We start from the raw sequence: 25,334 nt of genomic DNA, 5'->3' as shown, positions 1-25,334 counted from the left end.
TCTCTTCTTTCTAGATGAAGAAAGCAAAGTTTAGAGTTGAATGACTAGACTGAGGTCACACAGCTGGAAAGGGACAAGGACCATTTTGTAGTTCAGATCCACTGGCTTCCAAAGCCCAGGTTTTTTCTTCCACACTGAGAAATCTCTCAAAGTGGATGAGCTTATTGCACCTGAAACCAGGGAAAGATCTTTTAATTTGATTCTTTATAAGAACAAAGAAAAAGTTAGCTGAGTAGATTGAATAAGCATATTAATGAAGAGGACTTTAACATATAAAGTTAATTATTTGTATTTGAATAACACACAAGGATAAAAGCAGGTGTGGGGATAAATACCAGTTTTTCTCCTTGGGTATCAGTAGCCCCTTCATCCTGGTGAGACGAAGACAATGCCTCTTCCATGACTGCTCTCCAGGTTCTTCCCTACTATCCTTTTTCCTCAACTTCTTGGAATGCTCCTAAACCCAAAGGCTCAAATCTGTTTAGATTACAAGCTCCCTAGAGATAGGGGCTGTCTCTCTCATTTTTGCAGTTTCGGAGCCTAGGACAGTGCTGGCCCAATGAATGGGTGCATCGCTTGGCTCTGTTTCCTGCCCACTTATAACACATGCTAGTTTCTAGAATCAACTCTGATGCGCATCTTTCTGGAGATCATGCATGCCTGCTTTCTGCAGCTCAGATCTTAAAGATCTGGCTTTCTGCTTTAACAACCCATAGTGCAGCAAAATAGATTTCTAGAACTGCTGCTATTTTAATATCTACCTTTGAAGCAATCGTATAGAAAACCCAAAATGGTGTCGTGCTAGAGCTTCAGAACCCACTGCTCTCTGGGTGTTTTTTGCGGCCCAGCACTATGACAATGGGAAGAACGTGGCCATAGAACTCCAACCCTGAGGGTTTCTGCAACATTTTCCTATTGGGCTAATGCCCCATTTTCTTTGGTAGTTTTGTGTCCCTACATAGAAATATCCCACTGGGCCCTATGCTAATCTTAACCACGCTGACTGAACTGGCACCATGCGGTAGATTTATTTTAGTGGCACTAACATGCAAGCTCATGTTAACTGATATTGGAAAACCAGTCTTTGACTTGCTCATAACCTATTTACTCTTAGTTTATACAAAGTTCTAACAGCCTTGGTATGTCTGTTTTCTAACTCTGAGCGTACTGAATGCATCACATTGTGCATTGGCAAAGATACTGATAACAAAGGGAAGTAACATGTAACAGCTGCATAGTAAAGGAGGAAGCAGAAAAGCTATTAAAGACAAGCTCAGAGACTTGAACATCTGGCAGTCTGGGACCATTCCATGCATCTTGAGATGCCAGATAGCTTCTGAGATATTAGTAACTGAGCAGCATGGCTCAGTAATCGATGTCCAAAATGATGACTCAAAATCCAAAAATCATTCACTGTTCAGTCGGCTCTGAATTGCAGTGTGTTTAACATGACAAAAAGTATGAACTATGTTTTAGAAATGTGTCCAGTTAAATGCTAATAGTATTCCAAGGAAAATAAAGTTACTCATAAAATTTTTGCTTTGCACAGTTGTATGTTATAAGACAGTTCTGAATAGTCAAGGGTGTGTGTGTGCTTGAGTATGTGTGATAAAGACACACAAAGAGAGAGAGAACCAGACAGAATTGTGTGTTTGCACGTTTTTATACCAATAAATTGTATTTAAACGTTTACCTATTTTAGCAGAAGCACATTCATTAATCCCATTGAAGGACATGAACAAATCATTTATTCCATATGACATAGAAACCTTTGGTGGCATAAAGTGTCTAGTGGGGTACAGGGGCAAGATAGAGAATAGTTAAAATGATTCCTTATTACCACAGAGCTGACATATTTGGTGCTCTAATGACATAGCTGTGCCCTTGTTGTCCCTTGATAGTTCCACAGGACTCCCAAGTTGAGACTGTACCCGAGGACCCTGGACTTACCTGTTCCTCTCATAATTAAAAGATCCTACTCTTTAACCTTATTTTATGTTTTAAAATGTTGATCAATTTCAAGATGACATAAATTGAGAAATGAAGGACTAGGCAGAGGAGGTCAGATTAACCCATTTATGCCTGAGGTTGCAATTTTTTGAATTTTTGCAATCAGGCCTTGGCCATGACCTTGAGCAATAGGAGATAAATAACTGCCACATGCTTAGCGTTCCAATAATGAAACGCTAGGCATAAATGGGCTTACGTACAGAAACTCAGTCAATGTCAACTCCTTCATTCTTATGAACATCTCAGAAAATGCTTAAGACAATCAAAGGTTCAAGTTCTTCTGAAATGATATGCCCTAAAGCCTTATTTAACTTAAGTGAGTAAACAAAAAAATAATGTTAGATATTGCAAGAACAAAATGTTCCTAGAGAATGGAGCCCTCTCTGGAATCGGTAATAATGCAGGCTGCTGCTATCTGTGTGCATTTCTCAACCTTTCTGGAAAATGGCACACAAAATCCTTTCCACTGGTATTTTGCCACCACTCATGGCCTGTCAATTCTAATGAAAATACTCCATGCTAAGAAGGTGACAGGAATTACATACATCATCTTTTTTTTAGTTTCCTTTCTGTCTATCAAACTGTACTTTAAAGGAACTGATTATTAAAGCATTATATAAGTATGCAAACGATATTGAAAGAGAAATAATGTTTCCATTATACACAATGTGTATCATAAGAAAGGCTGAGTGTGATGACATATGACAAGTGGTAAAAGGTATTTTTAGTTGCTTTCATTTTGGGGAGTAATAAAGAAAAATTATCTGGAATATACAGCATTAGGAGATTTTTCAACTTCTCTAGTAGCTAGCATTATTTGTGGCATATTTTAAACTAAATATCTAACTGGAATTGTTTTGAAAGTTAATGTAGATATTAGTTTAAATATATGTTATACTAGCTTTAATAATTAATTTGTACTCATTTGAAAAGCTAATACAAGGGTCAGTATTTGCTCTATTATTTTATGATCTTTTTCACATCTGTGTTCTTTGTAATTACTCCTAACTCAAGAGATTTCATAAATCATTTTTGGGCTGGGCATGGTGGCTCATGCCTGTAATCCCACTTTGGGAGGGATTACACTCCCTAGCACTTTGGGAGGCTGAGACAGGTGGATCACTTGAGTTCATGAGTTCAAGACCAGCCTGGGCAACATGGTGAAATCTCGTCTCTATGAAAAAATACAAAATTAGCCAGGTGTGATGGCCCACTCCCATAGTTCCAGCTACTTGGGAGGCTGAGGTGGAAGGATTGCTTGAGCTCAGGAGGTGAAGGTTGCAGTGAGCTTAGATGACACCACTATACACTACAGCCTGAATAATACAGCCAGACCTTGTCTCAAAAAAAAAAAAAAAAATTTTAATTTATCAGAGCAACTGACCTATGCATGATGTGTAGTTATTGCAGAAAATGACCAAGAAATTATGTTTACAATTTAAATATGTAAAGCTCAAAAGCAATGAATCTAAGACTCCTGGAAATTCAGACTGAAATAAACTAAAGGACGTTTCCACTGAACCTGAGAAAAACAAGCAATAAAACCTGATTCTTTGGCATTTTAGTCTTTTTTCAAAGAGAAAAATCACATTCTTCCCAGTGGAATCACATCACATGCAGAAACAACCCATAGAAGAGTCTAATGGTGGCAGGTGTACTGAGTTACCCACCACGAAGGTGCAGTGAGGCACTCTCAGCCCTACTTTTATGCTCCAACTTGTTTTATCACCCAATTAAAATTGAACAGTGAAAAATACATTTAAAAGTTACATTTTCAAAGGGAAAAAAACATGGTTGCCCTTCTTAAATTAACACTGATACTTGATCTCAATGTTGGCCCTTTCTGTGCAACTGAAGCTTTACCGGTAAAAATCACAGGTTACCGATAGGACACTGTTTTGTGCTGACATAATGGGCAATGACTGATCATGAATTTTTTTTTCTTGAGGTAAAAATTGTTATTGTCAATGATTTGAATAGTCCCTTTAAAAGTTAGTGATTAAGAAATAACAGTATTCTAAAACTCTGAATCTGGGAAGAATTGATGTGTGTAGTAGAATATAGTGATAAACATTGGTTATTATTGGGAGGAAATAAGACAGCCTTTTTGGGAAAGTTTGTAGAATATTTTGTTACTTTGTAGTCTGATATTTTTGTGCTTTTATTGAAATATTTTAAACTGAGACAAAAGTTTATACTTTCATAAGCTAGAAATGTGCAACAAAAAGTTAATACTCCCTTAATTTGTCACATGCTAAGAGAAATGCAATGATCCAAGAAAATGTACTATGTTCGCTATATACCAATTATATGACAACTTCATTGCTGTAAGATAAATGCATGACCTAAAAAAATGTTTGAGGTTAGATTTGCTAAGTATATATTGTATAACATAAGTACTAAAAAACCTTAATGTAGGCTAGTCAAAAAGTTAACACAGCTTGGACCCATATTTCACACACACACACACGCACAGACACACACGACACACACACACCCATTTTTAGCCTTTTCATTAAGTTTCTTCAGGTGGAAAAAAAAACTGTTTAAGGACTTTGTCTATGTGGTTGGGTTGCTTTCATTATATTTTAACCAAGTCATTGTTTTCCTGTATTTCAGGATCTAGATTTCTCATCACATCCACGGGAGCCTTGTATATTAAAGATGTACAGAATGAAGATGGATTGTATAACTACCGCTGCATCACGCGGCATCGATACACCGGAGAGACGAGGCAGAGCAACAGCGCCAGACTTTTTGTATCAGGTAAAAACTCATCAAGACTCTGTCTGCCATGTCTGCTGTTTCTTTGTTAGTATCCTGAGACGACTCAATCAAAATCGTGGAGTGTTGCCATTAAAATGGAGCCTTCAATTCCTTTTCCAAAATAGTTTAGCAATTTTAAAACTCTTTTAAATGAATATGAATACAATTTCATAGAAATACAGATTTCACATTTGTCAAACCAGTAATTGACTCATTCACATGACGACGTGTTAGCATTTCAGGGAGCACATTAGGAGTGAAAGATCCATCTCCATCTCAAATATCCATCTCAAATGCAGTCAAATTGCATTTGATTTGATTAGAAAATCAAATACAAAATACCTAACCTTTGCCTTTGGGGCTGAAGAATATAAAATTGCTCCCTGTGGTAAATATCCTGTAAGGTTGTAATAGTGAGATAGAAGTGACCAAAGGTTGCTTGCTATCAATATTTAAGAAGTACCTTATTTGTAATAATGCTTTATGGGAAGAAGTGAAGGGAACTTGTTGAACATTGGGATAATTTGAAACATCACTGCCTGAGCACCCACTTTTTGTCCTTGATAAAATGACACAGGAGCCAACATAAAGGGGCTCTCATCAGTCAAAGGGAATTAACTGAGTATCAGCAGTGATGCTTGCACATGATTGATAACCATTAAATATTGTGAAAACCTTTGAGTTCATTACAATTTTATACAATGTGAATACATGAATATATATTTCATATAAAGAAAGAAATAAGAATCTCATTGGTCTGCATAGTAGTGACCAGGACACTAACTCTTCATTCTGATAACAGGTGATTAAAGACAACAACAACTCAATGTATTCTGTCTTTCCTATAGCTACTGTATTTTTAGATAACCAGCTAACCTTAGTTCAGAAGGGAAAGTTCATTTTGCAGAATAATTGTGTCTACTGAATGCAACAGAAATGACAAAATTAGAAAATTTCATTTTCAGTCTTAATAAAATAACTCAGATAAATTTTAACATCTGACCTCACTGATCAATTGAGTGTCACTAAGAACGGGAAAACCACACATTATGTGGATGCAATGTGAAGTACACAACACCCCTCTCAAAGAGAAAAATGTTGAATACTTATCTAACCAACCCACTGAAATAAATTCCAGTTCATAAGAAAAATGCCTGTGGCAATAACGGCACAAATTAAATGATGTCATAGACAAGCAAATTCAGCATGGTAACTACCTGGTTTCTTTCGGAAGTCAAGTCAAATACATGGGAGAAAGGAGGGCTGGCTCTGCATTAAGAAAGACTCAAGAGATATAACAGCTGCATGTGAATAGGAGAAGGATCTTGATTTAATTAATTCAATTGTTTAAAAGCTAGCCACTTTTGAGCTGATGAGGAAAAATGAATTTGCAGTGTATATACTACTTGATATTGTGTAATACAGACTGTGGTTATGTAACAAAACTCTATTTTTATTAGAGAAGCATGCTAGTGATGTGATGATAAAATGACATAGCTTCCCTTTTTTGTTGCTGTTTTTGTTTTGAGGTGGAGTCTCGCTCTGTTGCCATGCTGGAGTGCAGTGGCACGACCTTGGCTCAATGCAATCTCTGCCTCCTGGGTTCAAGTGATTCCCCTTCCTCAGCCTCCTCAGTAGCTGGAACTACAGGCGTGCACCACCACGCCCAGCTAATTTTTTGTGTTTTGGTAGAGACAGGGATTCACCATGTTGGCCAGGATGGTCCGATCTCCTGACCTCGTGATCCACCTGTCTTGGCCTCCCGAAGTGATGGGATTACAGGCGTGAGCCACTGCGCCTGGCCTATAGCTTCCCTTTTGTTGCATATTCTTTACCACCAAAAACAAAGTAAAACTATCAAGAAATAAACATGATGAAGAATAGAAAAGTTTTGGTGTCAGAGCCATTAATATGATGAATATATGGGACGCATCATATTATTTTTGTCTATTTTTGTGTAAGTTTTCAAACGTTTGGGATAAAAATAACTTTTGTAAATATATATAAAAAAGTTTGAAGACTGAGACAAAGACAAAAAAGATACTGAAGGGGATGAAAAGGAAAGACAGTGCTGTTTGGTTGTTTAGATTTGACATATGACCAAATATCCCCACAAGAGCCTGTCTCAAGCATTGCCTCAATCATGCACTTAAAATATAAACCATCGGATGCTGGTGAGGGTGCAGAGAAAAGGGAACCCTTATACACTACTGGTGGCAATGTAACTTAGTCCTGCCATTATCGAAAGCAGCCTGGAGATTTCTCAAAGAACTTAAAATAGAGCTACCGTTTGACCCAGCAATCCCATTACAGAGTAATATATCCAAAAGAAAATAAATCATTCTTCCAAAAAGACATATACGCTTGTATGTTCATCATTGGGCTATTCACAATAATAAAGACGTGAAATCTGCCCAGGTGTCCTTCAATGGTAGATTGGATAAATAAGATGTGGTACATATAAACCGTAGTATACTGGAAAGCCATAAAAATGAATGAAATCTTGTTCTTTGAAGCAATGAGGATGGAGCTGGAGGCCATAATTCTTAGTAAATTAACATAGGAGTAGAAAACCAAGTACCTCATGTTCTCACTTACAAGTGAGAGCTAAATATTGACCACACGTGGACACAAATACAAGAACAGTAGACACTGTGGATACTAGACTGTGGAGGGCAGGGAGTTTGGGTTAAAAAGCTACCTATCAAGTACCATGCTCACTGAGGAACAGGGTCTCTACTCCAAACCTCAGCATCACGTAATATTCCCAAGTAACAAATCTACATATACCACCTGTATCTAAAATAAAAGTTGAAATTTAAAAAGAAATAACCTCATTCCAGTTTCATAAAATAGTTTTATTGAGATGCAATTTACTTTAATATAAACTCCATTCAGTTTATTCAATGATTTTAGTAAATGCATAGAGTTGTGCCACAACTGCACCAATCTAATTTTAGAATATTTTCACCACCCAAAAGATTCCTCCTACCCATTTGAAGCCAATTTCAATGTCCATCCCCAGTCCCAGACAACCACTAATCTATTGTCTGTCTCTGTAGAGTTGCATTTTCTGGATATTTCACATAAATGGAATGATACAGGATGTGGATTTTGTGTCTGCCTTCTTTCATGTGGCACCCGTGTTGTAATGTGTTAGTCGTTCGCTCTTTCTTGTTGCTGAAGAGCATGTGATCATCTGTAAATACTGCATTTGGTTATCAGTTCACTAAATTATGGACATTTGGGTTGTTTCCACTCTTTGATGATGAATAATCCTGCTACGAACATTTGTACCTAAGTCTTTGAGTGAACATGTTTTCATTCATTTAGGGTAGGTACCTAGAAGTTGGGGCCTCATGGCAAATTGAAGTTTAAACATTTTAAGAAAATACCAACCTGTTCTGGCTGCTTTTATTTGGCAAGTATATCACAATACACCTGGGGAAAAAATAAACTCTAGCCAATGTGATGTAAGAGGAGAAAAATGTGTGGGTTTGTAGGAAATCCTGCTTAAAAGTGACTTCACTGAGGGGGCATTCTTACGCATTTTTGCTTTCCTTCTTTATACCACCTGTGATGTGGATGTGAAGGCTGGCACTCCAGCAGCCATTTTTATGTGAAATCTATATGTGTGCCTATGTAAGTCTATATTTACCTTCCACCAACAATGGGTGAAGATTCCAGGTCCCTACATCTTTACCAGCATTGTTTGTGATTTTATTGCGGTCATCCTAGTGGGTGTGAAGTCATGTCTCACTGTGATTTTAATTCATATTACCGTAATGCCTAGTGATATTGAGCATCTTTTTGTGTACTGATTAGTTATTTGTATATCTTCTTTGGTGATGTAAAATATCAACGATTTTGCCCATTTTTGGGTTGTTTCTTCTCATTATAGAGATGTAAGCATTTTTAATATTTTTTGGATTTGAGTTCTTGATTAGAAATATGATTTTCAAATTTTTTTCACTTGATGCCTTTGAGAATGCTACAGTTCTTAATTTTTTTATTTTTTTATTTTTATTGTTTGAGATGGAGTCTTGCTTTGTTGCCAAGGCTGGAATGCAGTGATGTGATCTTGGCTCACTGCAACCTCCACCTTCCGGGTTCAAGCTATTATCCTGCCTCTGTCTGTAGCTGGGACTACAGGTGCATGCCACCACACCTGGCTAATTTTTGTGTTTTTAGTAGAGACGGGGTTTCACCATGTTGACCAGGCTCATCTTGAAGTCTTCATCTCATGTGATCTGCCCACCTCGGCCTCCCAAAGTGCTGGAATTATAGGCATGAGTCACCAGGATGGGCCAGTTTTTTTAATTTTGGAGAAGTTTATCATGTTGATTTTTTCTGTTGTTGCTTGTTTTTTTAGTGTTATGCCTAAGAACTTCTCAAGGTCATGAAGATATTTTCCTTATGTTTTCTTCTAAAAACTTTTATAGTTTTAGTTGTAATATTTAGATCAATAATCCATTTTGAGTTAATTTTTGTAGGTAGTGTGAGGCAAAGTTCTAATTTATTTTCCTTGTGGATATCCAGTTGTCTCAGCCATTTTTAAAAATGTCATTAGCATTACATAGCACTGTCTTAAGCATATTTGAGAAATTTCTGCCAATAGTTTCAGTTAGAATAAAACTTTTTAAGTGCAGTCATTGAGAGTTGACTTTTTATGAATAGCATTAGAAGTTGGTGCATTTCGTTTTCAGAGATGGTGGGATTGTTCTGCAAAGAAAGTCAGAGGTGCGCACTGTGGTGTTTGTTGTCAGCCACCCCTGCCAAAGGAATGACATCTTTGTACCACCTTCTCCAACTCTACTTCTACTTCCTATTCTAAATAAAGTGACAGATTTTGCAACTATTTTTTCATAGTACTTTATAATATCTTCAATATTCCACTCTAGTGTAACTAAAATCTGTATTACTGAAGAACAAGAGCTATCATTATATTCTCATATTTCTTAAATAAATGAAGACAGAGTTCAAAATAATAGAGAAGCTTACCCCAGGTAATACATATTATCTTGGATATGATTTCTACTTACTAAACAATATTGCGATGGTGTTTATATGGCCTGCAAGTTAGTGTAGTATGAGGTAATAAATCACATGCAGTTGAGGATGTCCAAGACCCTTTCTGGAGTTGGCTTTAGGCGCATCTTTGTGTCTTCTCGTTCACGGAACCCATTGGGTGTGCAGGTGATGATACTTTCAGTAACATGGATGCAGACAGCTAACCATTTTTCTAGATGCTTCGTTGATGCTAGAAGATGCCAGAGATCAGTGAGACATCATTGGTTAGGCCTGTCTTCTTAATTATTCAGTCTCTAAGAACATAACTTGATCTTCAAACCAATACTTTTCAAAGTCCGTTTGTAATTTCCTTTAGAAGCAGGTAAATGAAGTGGTGAAGTTTTTGCTGGCACAGGTTCTGTACTTGGGTGTTGTGAAACTTTTATATCTCTCTCGCCTTCTGGAGCCCCATAGTCATGCATGTGAATGAGTATAATTCTGGAATATAGAATTCTTCAGTTAATGAAGAATTAGAGGAGTCCTGGAAGCTCATCAGGTATTCTTTAAAAGAGTATTTAGGTTCCCTCATCATATCACTGTCACATTGTTCTCATAAGACACCAGTGAAGTTAAAAGAGCAGCAAGTTCATAATGAAGTTTTATCTCCTCTGATGATTATAAAAGAAATGGAAAGCCAAGACATTTCAGCTAAATGCTTTTGTTCTATTTTCAACAGTGCCTGCTGACTGCCCCCAGGGCTGACTACGGAATCACAGCCTCTTAAAGAAGTCTTTCTATTAATAAATGATTTTTTGATGTTATTGTTTATTAAAACAGAAGTTTATTCTCTTGTATATAAGTCCAGAAGCTGGTTTGCCAGCTCCAGTGTCACCAGGGACCAGGCTTTTATCTTTGTGATCCATTATCCTCATGTGAGATTCCATTCTCAATATGATTTCAAAGTCCAAAGTGAGTGCTGCATCTCCTGCCTTTATATCCACATTCCAGGTGATATAAAGAAGCAAAGGAAAAATGCATAAAAACACCCCTCTCAGCTAAGTCACCTTTAAGCAGAATTTCCTACAAATCCACACATTTTCACCTCTTACATCTCCTTGGCTAGAGTTTATTTTTCCTCCAGGTTAATTGAGGTATTGAAAAATGAAAATTGAATATATTTAAGGTATACAATGTGATGTTCACTATGCATATATATATATATGCATGTGTATATATGTGTGTATATATATAGGTGTGTATATATGTGTGTATGTGTGTATATGTGTATATATATACACCACTATCAAGCAAAATAACATATCTATTGCCTCACATAGTTACATTTGTATGTGTATGTATGTGTGTGTGTGATGACAACATTTAAAATCAACTGTCTTTGAAAATTTCAAGTATATAAGATAGTGTTATTAACTATAGTCACTATGCTGCATATTAAACCTCCAGAACCTATTCATCTGGCATAACTGAAACTTTATACCCTTTTACCTACCATATGATCTAGCAATCCCACTCTGGGTATATATCCAAAGGAAATGAAATTGGGTATCTGCACTCCCATGTTTATTGCAGAATCATTCACAACAGTCAGAATATGAAAAAAACTTGTGTTCATCTACATATACACACATGCATAGGAATATTATTCCTATATACACAAAGGAATATTATTCAGCCTTAAAAAAAGAAGGAAATCTTTCCATTTGCAATGACATCGATGAACCTGAAGGGCATTATGCTAAGTGAAGTAAGCCATGTACAGAAAGACAAACATTGTCTTTACTCACATACATGTGAAATCTAAAAAAGTCAAACTCAGAGAAGCAGGGAACAGAATGGGGGTTGCCAGGGACTAGGGGATGGGACAAATAGCGAGGTGTTCGTCAAAAAATACAAAGTTCCAGATGGCTCTCATTTGATAGGACAGTGGATATCCATTCCTTGGCCATCAGATTTAATGCAGGTAGATCAAAAAAGTCATGGCATTTTTCTTACTGAGGCAAAGAAGAAAATTTCAGGAGGCAGGAGTCTATAACTCTTCTGTAATATCCATGTGGCATGCCAGGGTGTTGGTTCATGCAAGTTCTACACAGGATGAATTAGAAGAGACAGCAGGGAGAGAACACTGAGTTTTACGTTTAGCATCTGATCAGGTGCTATATTTTATATTCTTCGTAGTCACGCAGATTATGACCTTGGGAACATCACTGCATTCAAACAAACTCGAAGGACATTGAGCTGCGTGGTTTCCACAGACCCAGTTCTTGAGAATATTTTATCAAATTCCTCACCTGGTTCAAGATGATGTCATAGAACAGGCAAATTTTAGAAGGCCATGTCATAAGTCATAAGTCATCATTTGCAAGCTGCTTCTTTCTAATCCATTGTCTTGCTATGCCACATGTTGTTGATAGTGCTTATTCACCTGACCTCAAATACCATCTTCTCAGAGAGTCTGTCCCTGAGGACCCTATGTTAAGGCCTCCTGGCTGCCTCCACACCCATAACATGTGGAATTCACTCTCTGTTCTGCCCTCTTTTTCTTTCTTTAATTATACTTATTACAAATTATCTTTATTTGCTTGCTAATGTGTTGCTTGCTCCCTAACACCCACCCACCCAACAGAACATGAGCTCCAAGAAGACACCTGTCTCATCCACCACTCTCCCATTAGTGCCTAACTCTGTGCTGGTCTACACTGGAGGATCAAAACATATTTGGGAAATGAATAAATAAAATGCTTTAAAATTCAAAAGCTATGTGTAAAGCTCTTTCTCTTGTGCAATAAATTTTACTAAAGGTAAACAGCTATTTCTGCTAGTGTTGCTCTTTTTTTCTGTTTAAATTTATTTAGGCTGGGTGTGGTGGTGCATGCCTGTAATCCCAGCATGTTGGGAGGCCCAGGCAGGAGGATCACTTGAACCCAGGAGTTTGAGACTGTGGTGAGCAATCATTGCACCACTGCACTCCAACCTGAGCTACAGAGTGAGCCACTGTCTTATAAATTTATTTATTTTATTAATTTTTTATGATATTTTATTGATGCATAATAGATACACATAGTTTGGGGTACATGTGATAATGTATTCGTATAATTAAAATCAAATCAGTGTACTTGGGATATTCGTCACATTATACGTTTGACTTTTCTTTAAACTGTAATTATTTCAATTCTTCTGTTCTAGCTATTTTGAAATACACAATAGATAATTGCAAACCATAGTCATTCCACTGATCTATCTACCACTATGTCTTATTTCTTCTCTCAAATTGCATATTTATACCCATTAAGCATCTTTTAAGAGAATTCTGACATTCCCAGTTATGAAAAGACAATCTGATTCTTAGCCTGAGCTGACAGCTCTTGTTGAAGCCTGCTCATTCTGGATCTTTTATTCATTTACTGGGGAATGACCAACAGAAGTTCTGACCAGTGTTCAACCTTTTGTAAATTCTGAGCAGAAAATAAATTGTATGAATAGGGCATTTCTTTTTCTGTTCACTTATAAAATCTTACAGATCTGTATCAATAGTTGGTATGATGCACCAGTTTAAATTATACATGAAGTCCTACAATTCTAAATGACCACTTCAACTCCTCATTCACTGTCTCTAAGAGTTTTTGTTTCTTCTACAGACCCAGCGAACTCGGCCCCATCCATACTGGATGGGTTTGACCATCGCAAAGCCATGGCTGGGCAGCGTGTGGAGCTGCCTTGCAAAGCGCTTGGGCACCCTGAGCCAGATTACCGCTGGCTGAAGGACAACATGCCCCTGGAACTTTCAGGGAGGTTCCAGAAGACCGTGACGGGGCTGCTCATTGAGAACATTCGCCCCTCGGACTCAGGCAGCTATGTGTGTGAAGTGTCCAACAGATACGGAACGGCTAAGGTGATAGGCCGCCTGTACGTGAAACGTAAGTTGGACGGTAACTTGCAAAGGTGGTGTTGGCTTCCATCGATGGAGCTCCTGTTATAAGCGAATCTCCATGTTTTCTCTGTAGCTTTCCATTAACTCCCAAAAGAGTCCAGCTGAGATCAACAGAAACCTCATTTTACAGATGTGAAAATTAATGCTCAGATGAATTCCCCAAGGTTACACAACTGGAGAGTCTTGGGTGTCAGATTTGATTTGAAGACTGTCTGATCCCCAAACCTCTGTGAGTTCCATTAGGCCACAGACTATTACATTTCCAAGATACGATTTCAAGATAACACTTCCTAGCTGATGAATTCACAACAGCCAGTCTCTCTAAAAATGAACAGAGTGAGAGGGTAGGATTGTTCTTTCAGCACAAGTGATGATAGCCAATCAAAGCAGTTGTCCTTTGTCTGTTTCCAGACCATTTCTGCATTAAATTTCTAAATAAGGCTATTAGCCAAAGTATGAGGCTCAAACATACCCAAATATTAGACTCGTGCCTGGTATTTTAGATCATCTACTCCAAATATGATGGATATATTTGATCTTCCATTGATTATTGATTGCCTTGGCTGCCTTGAGGAATGTGTTGAGAAGGATACTGAAGGCAGATTTGGAGGAAGGAGGGATGTGATTGCAGGGTCACAATCTAATCTACTCAAACACCCTCAATTTTGCTCATGCAGAAACCAAATTAAAGTGAATTACTCAAGATCACATGGCCAGAAAAGGAAGGCAGAGCCTTGGTCAGACAGGAGGTCTTAGTTGCCAATATAATACTCCTTTTTTGAAAATATATTTTTACTTGATGAACTAAATTGAACAGATTTAACCACAGGAATCTCACACTGAAAATAGAAGTGTTTTCTTACTTCCCCCTCCACCTCCCTGCCCAGCCCTAACCCTGTTTATGGAACTTTCTCTTCAATGTCAACCTGAGTGTAGACTGCCTTAGCATAATACCAGCCTAAGAGAACATATTTACATTAAATATCCAAATGACTATCTGGAACAGGCTGTCTAGCCTGAGTCCTGCAAAATACTGGAACATGTTTAGTCTGGAATTAGAAAGAAATGGATGATAAAATCCACAGTTACACTTCTATGCTGAAGAATCATGTGGATAAAATATGCAGCATTGGACAGCCAGCCACAGGCTCAAAGTCTCTTCTACGTTAAAAGACCTCTCCTAGCTCCCTGTTTTCTGCTGAATAAAGTTGATATCTTAGGATAGCACTGAAGGCATCTCAAGCAAATCTGTCTGGCCGTATTTCCCCTTGTTTTGCATTAAAACCCACTTATGGCTGGGCGCGGTGGCTCGCACCTGTAATCCCAGCACTTTGGGAGGCTGAGGCAGGTGGATCACAAGGTCAGGAGATCGAGACCATCCTGGCGAACATGGTAAAACCCCGTCTCTACTAAAAATACCAAAAATTTGGCTAACTGTGGTGGCAGGCACCTGTAATCCCAGCTACTTGGGAGGCTGAGGCAGGAGAATGGCATGAACCTGGGAGGCGGAGCTTACAGTGAGCCGAGATCTCACCACTGCACTCCAGCCTGGGCAACAGAGCAAGATTCTGTCCCAAAAAAAAAAAAAAAAAAAAAAAAAATTGCAACCTCAGGCATAAATGGGATAATAACCTATTCCTGCTAAATCTAACTTCTTCCTAATTCCTGCACAAGCCATTCCTTTCCTTATTGCAAGTCATATTACTAATGTTGCTTCCTCCACATAAAAGATTATTTCCTAATACTTAGTTATCTAACACTTCCCATCTCTCTTAGCCTCCATCTGCAAAGATGCGTTGTTCCCCATTCTCCTCCTGTCTCCTCAACTCAGAGTATGTTACTGCTCTCTCTCTAAAGGCGTTTATCACTGCATGTATTTTAAAAGCCTTTATTATTAATGTGCTTATTTTTATCATTGTTCTCTTCTTCCACATCTAGGTGATTCTCCAGTGCTTCTGGAATGTTCTCTGCCTCCCTTCTGACTGCTTCTTCTAGCTGCAGAAGAAAGCAGCTTCCTCGTTCCCGTCTCTCTTCTCTATTGGAAAGCATTCTCTTGGACTCCAAATTCAGAACTGTCTTCTTGTCAAGCTCTTCCCTTTTCCTTAGGCTCTGTTTCATTTGTAGAGCTTCAAATTCCTTGCCTCTGAAAATAAGCTCTGAATCTGTACTTGTAGCCTTGGCTTCCTTCATGAGTGTCAGACAAGTGTGTCAACCAGCTTTCTTTCAGAAATTTCGCTGGCACTTCAAAACAACAGTGTCGGATACCAAACTAAACTCTCCACCACCTCTTCCTTCCAAGTGGCTCTTGTTATTATTACCAACATCTTCCTCCCTGTCATCCATCAGATGCAAACATGAAATCTTGGGTGCTCTTTAAGCCTTTCCTTTCTACATCCTGCCAAGTCCTGCCATGTCCTGCCGAGTCCTGCCAAGTGATACAAACTGAATCTCACAGTTAACTCAGCTCTGTTCTCAACTTCTGTCCTGCCTTAGATTGGATCCTAATTGTACCTACACTAGACATGTGTAATGTCTTCACTGACCGGTTTTCCTCACCCGCATTTGTCAAAAGACCTTTGACTTAGTGATTCCATTAAAAGTATGTTTGAGCTGGGTGCAATGGCTTGTGCCTGTACTCGCAGCTACCCAGGAGGCTGAGGCAGAAAGGCGGAGGAGTTTCAGGCTACAGTGAGCTATGATTGTGCCACTGCACTCCAACCTAGGTGACAGAGCAAGGCCCCGTTTCCGGGGGGGAAAAAAAAAAAAAGACTTATTTGCTAAGCATTTTTGAATGCCTTCTTTAGTTATCTTTGTTTAATTCCAAAATCTTAGGGATTCTCTGTTGCATCCAAAATGAATCAGAAACTCTCAGACATGCCCCTGCTCCCTGCCTTAATTCATGTGGTTCCCAATCTCTGTGATTCCTTCTTTCCATTCTGACTGGTCTCAGTTCTATCCATCCTTGATATCTGGATTTCCTGCTGTTCCCAACCACCCTTCTGCACATGTGCTATCTCTCTAATGGCCCTTGCATCACTCTGGTTGGTTATTACAGCCATTTATTGCCTTTTCTTATCAACCTAGAAGACTGAGCTCCTTGAAAACAAAGTGTGGTGAGATGAAAAGTTAGGAACAACTGGGGTAAAAGACTTTTTTCATCCACTTTTTGATGGGGTTGTTGTTTTCTTATAAATTTGTTTAAGTTCCTTGAGAATTCTGGATATTAGACCTCAGTCAGATGGATAGATTGCAAAAATTCTCTCCCATTCTGTAGGTTGCCTGTTCACTCTGATGATAGTTTCTTTTGCTGAGTAGAAGCTTATTCGTTTAATTAGATCCCGTTTGTCAATTTTGGCTTTTGTTGCAGTTGCTTTTGGTGTTGTAGTCATGAAGTCTTTGTCCATGCATATGTCCTGAATGGTATTGCCTAGGTTTTTTTCTAGCATTTTTATGGTTTTAGGTTTTACATTTAAATCTTTAATCTACCTTCTTGTATAAGGTGTCAACAAACCTGTACGTTCAGCACATGCATCCCAGAACTTAAAGTGAAATAATAACAATAGCAAAAGGAGAAGATTACCAGAATGGATTAAAAAGCAAATCTTAGCCATCTGCCATCTACAGGAGATGTTTGTTAATTTAAAAGATGTATTTATATGTCTTCTGTCCTCCATGTGCTTTTGTTAAGCAATCAGAGGTCATTAAGATCTTTGTTTCTCTATATGTCATTTGCCATTTTTGCTATCTGCCTTAAAGAATTTCTCTTTATTTTTGGTTTTCTATAATTTGTAATATGACTAGACAGGATTTTCATCAGATTTTTCCTGCTCGGCACTTTCTGACGTTTAAAAATCTGTAACTATATGTCTTTCACTAAAAATTTTGTTTTGTTTTGTTTTGCCATTTACCTGTTGATTAGATTTGGCTGAGTTACTTAAGCTCTCTGAATCACCATTTTCTGTTTTGTAAAATGGAGATAACACAAAAATTACAGGATTAGGAGAAGACTGACTTCAATGACCTATGAAAGATAGTCAATAATTTTATAGCACATGCTAGTTGCACCATAAGTATTATTCCATTTTTCTTGCCTGTGAGTTTAACCTCATCCTTGGCACATGACAGATGCTCAGTGAATGCTTTCTACATTGGATTAGGGTTGTTGAATTGAAAACATGGGAAGGTGAGGATGAAAGTTTCATCCCTGTCTAAATCACTCAGCCTCATTTTAAAGAAAACCTCTGTTTCATGGTCACAAATTCTAATACCAACCCATTTGTTGGTCGGTTTGTTTGTTTGTTTTTTCCCCACAATTGTGTGTTACTGGCCCTTGGTAAACCACATATGGCATATGAGTGAGTATACGTGTGTGTGAGAATGGCCCAGGGTAAACCCACCAGTGCCACCTTGGGACAAGGCAAATTAGGATTTATATGTTCAATGTTCAATACTTAGGTCACTATTGGTAGCCAGCACATTGCATTTTTTTTTTTTTTTTTTTTTAAGACAGAGTCTCACTCTGGTTGCCTAGGCTGGAGTGCAGTGGCACGATCTTGGCTCACTGCAAGCTCCACCTCCCAGGTTCATGCCATTCTCCTGCCTCAGCCTCCCAAGTACCTGGGACTACAGGTGCCCCCCCACCACGCCCAGCTAATTTTTTGTATTTTTAGTAGAGATGGGATTTCACCATGTTAGCCAGGATGGTCTCGATCTCCTGATATCATGATCTGCCCGCCTTGACCTCCCAAAGTGTTGGGATTACAGGTGTGAGTCACTGTGCCCGGCCTGCATTTCTTACTGTCAGTGGATTTATATCAACATCCTCACATAGACTCAGTGAGAAGGCAGTTTGACCAACATTATTCCATTTGTTGCATAGAGAAATAAAGCCAGAAATAAAAAATAGCGAAGGGGATGTTCCCAAACAAAATGTTCCGCTGTGAAATAATATGGCTCGTAGGAACTGTATGGAGTATGACTGCAGTGATGCACTTGCTTTGTTGAAAGTCCAGCCTGTTGTCCAAATGCTATCTAGTGATGTTTTTACCTTTTTTTCCTCTCTCTCTCTTACTAAAACCTCCAGAGCCACTGAAAGCCACCATCAGTCCCAGGAAGGTTAAAAGCAGCGTGGGTAGCCAAGTTTCCTTGTCCTGCACCGTGACAGGAACTGAGGACCAGGAACTCTCCTGGTACCGCAATGGTGAAATCCTCAACCCTGGAAAAAATGTGAGGATCACAGGGATCAACCACGAAAACCTTATTATGGATCACATGGTCAAAAGTGACGGGGGCGCATACCAGTGCTTTGTGCGCAAGGACAAGCTGTCCGCTCAAGACTATGTGCAGGTGGTCCTTGAAGGTCAGTGGGCCTCGTTACAGGGTATGGCTGAAAAAGAACCCAAACCCAGAGCCCTCAGAAAAGAAGAAGACAGGGCAGAGCAGTGCTGATCGCTCAGTTCTGGGCTCTCTGTCTGTCTCACCAGCTACTACTCTACCCTAATTTTTCAAGCTAAATCAGGCAAATGGGAGAGAAAGTTCTGATGAGAATGAAATTGTTTCATATTAGAAGTAATGTAAAGTAACATAAATGTTACCCACTCGTTAGTTGTAAGTTATTTGCCAAGAATGAAATCTTAGAAGAAACCACAATTAACAGTTTTGTTGATCATTCATCTCTAGACCAGGGTCTTTCAAGAATACCTTGCTTGGGGAACTTTTTTCTTATTTTTTTTTCTTGAGATGGAGTTTCGCTCTTGTTGCCCAGGCTGGAGTGCAATGGCGCAATCTCAGCTCATCGCAACCTCCAGCTCCTCAGTTCAACCCATTCTCCTGCCTCAGCCTCCCGAGTAGCTGGGATTACAGGCATGAGCCACCACACCTGGCTAAGTTTGTATTTTTAGTAGAGATGGGATTTCTCCGTGTTAGTCAGGCTGGTCCCAAATTACTGATCAGGTGATCTGCCTGCCTCAGCCTCCCAAAGTGCTGGGATAACAGGCATCTTGGGAAACTTTTTTATGTGTTGTGGGATCTTTAGCAGCGTCTTTGGCCCTTTTCTACTAGACGTATGCTAGGAGCATCTTCCTCCAAGTTGTTACAACCAAAAATGTCTCCAGACATTGCCAGGTGTTCGCTGGGTGGGGTGTGGGCAATAGCCTCCAGTGGAGAAGTACAACTTAAGATTCAAAATGCAGAGTGAAATGTCAATACAGCGGTTGGTGGAGTGAAAAAATGGCATCTGTTTGCTGCAGTTGTCCCTAGATCCATCCAAATGTTCACAGATTTAAGTAAATGAAATTTGTGAGGAATTATTTTGTGGTATAATAACAGGTTTTAGGTATGTGATACAGTTTGCTTTTTTTTTTTTAACTGGTTACTGCATACTAAATCTTCAAGCTGATCAGTCAGCCAGAGAAAGAAGCTATCACGGGCAACATATGTTTATCACTACATGATTGAACTAGCTTCTATCTATGTATTTGTGTGTCTCGTTGGAAATTATGTCCTTCTATATAATTTAAAATTCATCTGATATCAATTGATTAAAATAATAGAATGATTTTGATATAGCCTAAAGGGAGAATGAATAAAACACATTGATATATGAAAATAAGTTTAAATATATCTTGATTATAAGACCATATTTCTGTTATTCTTTTTTAAACCTTAGCTAATTTTTTAAGAAGTAGCAGGTTTAGCAATGAGATTCCGATTTTGATTCAGTCGTTTCATTGCAGACAGTGAGATTTTTAAAGCAGAGGTGAAATTAGCTGAAAGCATGGTAATTCATATTAAATGCCTGACACTGTGTTCCGTATAATAATTAAGTGAAGAAAGTAATCAATTTGTGCAGAACCAGTTTGCTAATGATGATGCACTCTAGTCCTTACATAGTCACTATTTTTAGATTCTTTATAGAAAAAGGAGAGATTACCTGTCTAGGCCCAGTTACCTCGGCAACCATTTCGTGCAACTAAGAAAACCTAAAGACCATATTGATAATCCATAATGATGTCAGAAGAGTTCAGGTTATCAGAGTGACAGCAAGAAAGATTTCAAAGACACTCAGGTCTCCCTGGGAAAATAATGTCTGCTTTCATCTCCAAAAGAGCCTGTCACTTGAACTAAAAAGGGGACCGAGGAGCACCGCCAGCACACTCGCGGATTTATTTGTCGCATGTCAGCTTCCATTCAGGACAAGAAGCTTCACTTTATTTTTTTTTCTCTTCTGAGAGATGACAGTGCTAATGTAGCAAAAGAAAGCAGAAATGGAATTACAAATACATATCTAGTACCTGCTTTAAAAGAATGTCTGGCTAATTTCCTGTGGAAAACAAAAATACTCCAATTATTCTCACTGAAATAGCGATGGATTAAAGTAAAACTATAAAAATTTGTAATACTATGAACTAGGACTGATCATAGATACAATGGAGAATCTGGGAATATTTCCTATGAGGCTATAAAATGGAATTTAATAACTATAGGTTCAGGATAAAACCATAATACCTTGAAAATGGAATGATTTTTAAAAAAGAATAATAAAGGTTTCCAGTTCTGGAAATGGTAAAATAGCATATATCAGACTAAGTCCCAAGATGATAAAACACAAGAAACTTTGGGAAAAGCAAAAGTATATATAGACACTTGAGAGACACCAAAAGCAAATTGGAGAGTGTCCTCTTCCACTGAGGACACAGCTGAACTCCAAAAATGGGGGGGAGAATGCAAGTGTGCAATAAAAAAAATAATTAGACATACAAAAAACAGGACTCTGCAACCGAAGGACACAAGACAAAGCAAGCAGTAGAAACAAATGGGACCCAGACGTTAGAACTGGCAGACAAGGACTTTACAGCTGCTATTTAAAATATGTTCAGTAACTTACAGGAAAATATGGACTGAAAGAGTGAACGTATGGGACAGACTAACAGAGAAATTGAAACTGTAGAAAAGAATCCATAGAAATGAAAAATACACCATATTTGCTTTAATACAAGATTAGAGAAGGAAGAAGAAAGTATCAGTGAACTTGAAGATAAATCTTAGAAAATTATCCAATCTGAAGCATGGGGAGAAAGAAGACTACAAAGAAAATGATTAGAGCTTCAGTGACATGTAGGACATCATCAGATAACCTGACAGACACGTATGATTAGAGGCCCAGAAAAATAGGAGACAGGGAATGCAGAAGAAAAAAGTATTCAAGGAGATAATGACCTTAGTTTTATCAACTTTGGCATAAAAGTAAGGTTGCAGATCTAAGAAACTCAGCACACTCCAAAAATAAACACAAAGAAAATTCTATGTCAGTACATCAGAGTTAAGCTGCTGAAAACCAAAGATAAAGAGAAAAACTTAAAAATCTGAGGGAGGAAAAATATTACATAAAGGGGACATCAAGAACAAATGGTGGATAATTCATCAGATATTTTGGAGGACAGGAGACAATGGAGCAACATCTTTAAAATATTGAAGAGAAAACGAAAAACAAAGACACAAGCCCTGCCAACGTAGACTTCTATAGCAAAAAAACCAACAACAACAGGCTTTAAAAATGAAGGCAAAATAAAGATATTTTCAGTAATAAAAAGGTGAAGGAATATGATGTCAGCAGCCCTGCACATTAGGAAATGATAAATGAAGTCATGCTGGATGTAGAGAATGGACACTTACATCTATAGGATATAGATAACATGGAACAGAAAGGGAACATAAAATGGAAACATATCTATAGGAACAAATACCATGAGAAATGGTAAACATATTCATAAATATTTAGCAAAATTGTGTTTTATTTTTTAATTTCTTTAAACAATTGATGATTATAACATTATAAAATTACCACACTTGGCCATGTGCTGTGGTTCACACCTGTAATCCCAGCATTTTAGGAAGCAGAGATAGGCGGCTCACTTGAGGTCAGGAGTTTGAGACCAGCCTGGCCAACATGGCAAAATCCCGTCTCTATTAAAAATACAAAAACTAGCCAGGTGTGGTGGCACGTGCCTATAATCCCAAATACAGGCAGAAGCAGGAGAATAGCTTGAACCCAGGAGGTGGAGGTTGCAGTGAGCTGAGATCCTGCTACTGCACTCCAGCCTGGGCGACAGAGTGAGACTCCATCTCTAAAAGTACAATACAATACAATACAATACAATACCAACACTTTATTATAGAATTAATATAATAAATAGATGTAATAACAAAAAGGGAAGAATTATTTGTTGCAAGGGTCTTACATTTCACATAAAGTACTGCAATCTTAACTTTTAGTAGACGTAATTTAAAACATACACACCCACATAGATATACATATAGGGGTGTGTGTGTGTGTGTGTGTGTGTGTAAAAATGGAACTTATCTTGTAAATGCAAGATTGGAAGAACATTAAAAATCTAATCTGTGTAAGTGACTATATTAATAGAATAAGGGAGGAAATCCAATTGATTATCTCAATATATACAGAAAAAATCATTTGATGAAACTTGAATCCATTCAGCATAAAGAATCTCCAGCAAACTGGAGACTCTGGAGAGCATCCTTGACCAGGTAAGTGGCATCTGTGAACAATCTACAGCTAAAATCATACTGGTTAAACACTAAATGTTTTTCATTTAAGATTGAGACCGAGGCAAGGATGCCCACATCCACCACTTCTATTCAACATTATACTAGCAACCCTAGTTAAACTTGAGTAGAAATAAAATACATGGAGTTTGGAAAGGGAAAATTTGCAGCTGTCTTAATTACAGGCATTGTTGTTTACAAAGAATATGACAAGGAAACAATAAAGCAATTTCTAAAAGTGAGTTTAAAAAGTCATTGGATATAAGAATGATATACAAAATGCAATTTTATTTCTGTATACTGAGAACAAACAATTGGAAACTAGTATTTTGAAAATTTCATTTACAATAACATAAAACATAAGATAGGAATATATTTAAAACAAATGTGAAAGATTTCAACATACAAAAATACAAAACTCTGCCAATATAAAATTGAAATAACCTAAATAATTGAAAAGATATACCATATTCAAGGATTAGAAAACTAAACATTCTTAAGTTAACAATTCTCTATAAAATGATAAATGTGATTTCAAGCAAAACCAGGGCATGGTGGCTTGTGCCTGTAATCCTAGTATTTTGGGAGGCTGAGGCAGGGAGATCCCTTTAGCCCAGGAGTTTGAGGCTGGCCTGGGAAACATGGCAAAACTTCATCTCTACAAAAAAAAAAAAAAAAGAAAGAAAAAATAGGTGTAGTGGTGTGCACCTGCAGTCCCATCTACTTGGAAGATTGTGCCACACCAAGGACAACAGAGGGGGACACTGTCTCCAAAAAAACAAAAACAAAAAACAAAAAAAAAAACAAAAGAAACAAAAAACATACACACACATACATATGTACCTTTTCAACAAATTAACACTGAAACAACTCAATAAATGTATGGCAAAGAATGAGTATTAATCCCTACATCACACTTCATATCCACACAGAATTAAGTTGCTATCCATATAGAATTGAATATAAAGTATAAAGCAATACAGTCTCCAAAAGAAAACATAGAATAATTCTTCATGATTTGCAAATAGGTAACAATTTCTTAGGACACAGAAAGCATTAAATGTCAACACAAGTACATTATTAAGAAAAGATAAAGGCAACCACAGACTGGGATAAAATATTTTATACACACACAAATATATGTGCTATATATATGTTGACATATATAATCTCTATAGGATATCTGACAAATGTATCAGATCATTATAAGATATCTGACATAGATACTCTCTCTATATATATTTCCTTATATTTCAAATACATAAAGATTTAAATTTGTTGTATTCCACAACAAATCAAGAACAAAAAGGCAAACAGTCTAATATAACAATGGCCAAAGATTTGAGCAGATACTCACTAAAGGAAACACACGGCTGGCCAATAGGCACATAAAACACGTACCTTCCATGGTATTTCTGGGAAAAATATACAACCTGCATTTAGTCATGAGGAAATATGAGACAAACCCAATTTCAGCAACTGACTACAAAATTACTCTTCAAAAATATAAAAGTCAAGAAACACAAAAGAGGCTGAAGAATATTCCAGATGAAAAGAGACTGAAATGACATGAAACATAAATAATGGGTGACACAGACTCCACTGGAAAAAAACAGTGACGAAAGATATTAGTGGTCAACAGACAGAATTTTGCTGTGAACAGTGCGTTAGATAATAGTACTGTTCCAAAGTCACATCTTCTAATTATATTCTAAGTGTACTCTGGTTGTGATGAAATATATGCACGTACAAAGCATGCGTACTCTATTATTATGTTTCTTCTAAGCTCAAGCACAGGCAAAACCAGCACATCCTAAGAGGAATCATAGCAGTGATCTATGTTGGATGGGGGTTTATTGAAAGGAGCCCTTAGGGAATTTTGGTGATGGAAATGTTTTATATCTTGATCATTTTGGTGGTTATTCTGGTGTGTATATTTAGCAAAACTAAGCTATACACTTAAGATCTGTATATTTCACTGTATGTAAAATTTACCTGCAAAAAGAAAAGTATAACCGAAGAACACTTTGCT

General features: G+C 37.7%; 1 protein-coding gene across 1 annotated transcript in view; it reads left to right on the top strand.

Annotated features, from left to right (window-relative positions):
- DSCAM (Down syndrome cell adhesion molecule) overlaps positions 1-25,334 on the top strand; it is a 909,566-nt gene that overhangs the window by 552,257 nt on the left and 331,975 nt on the right. Inside the window, exons 4-6 of the mRNA XM_011984189.1 lie at positions 4,630-4,776; positions 13,443-13,721; positions 18,819-19,094. Coding sequence (XP_011839579.1) covers positions 4,630-4,776; positions 13,443-13,721; positions 18,819-19,094 — 702 coding nt within the window. The remainder of the gene's footprint in view (positions 1-4,629; positions 4,777-13,442; positions 13,722-18,818; positions 19,095-25,334) is intronic.

The sequence above is a fragment of the Mandrillus leucophaeus genome, unplaced genomic scaffold (genome assembly GCF_000951045.1).
Source record: "Mandrillus leucophaeus isolate KB7577 unplaced genomic scaffold, Mleu.le_1.0 Scaffold262, whole genome shotgun sequence".
Classification (NCBI taxonomy): Eukaryota; Metazoa; Chordata; class Mammalia; order Primates; family Cercopithecidae; genus Mandrillus; species Mandrillus leucophaeus.
The sequence above is the reverse complement of the archived record's forward strand: the minus strand, read 5'-3'. Positions and strand labels throughout refer to the sequence as shown.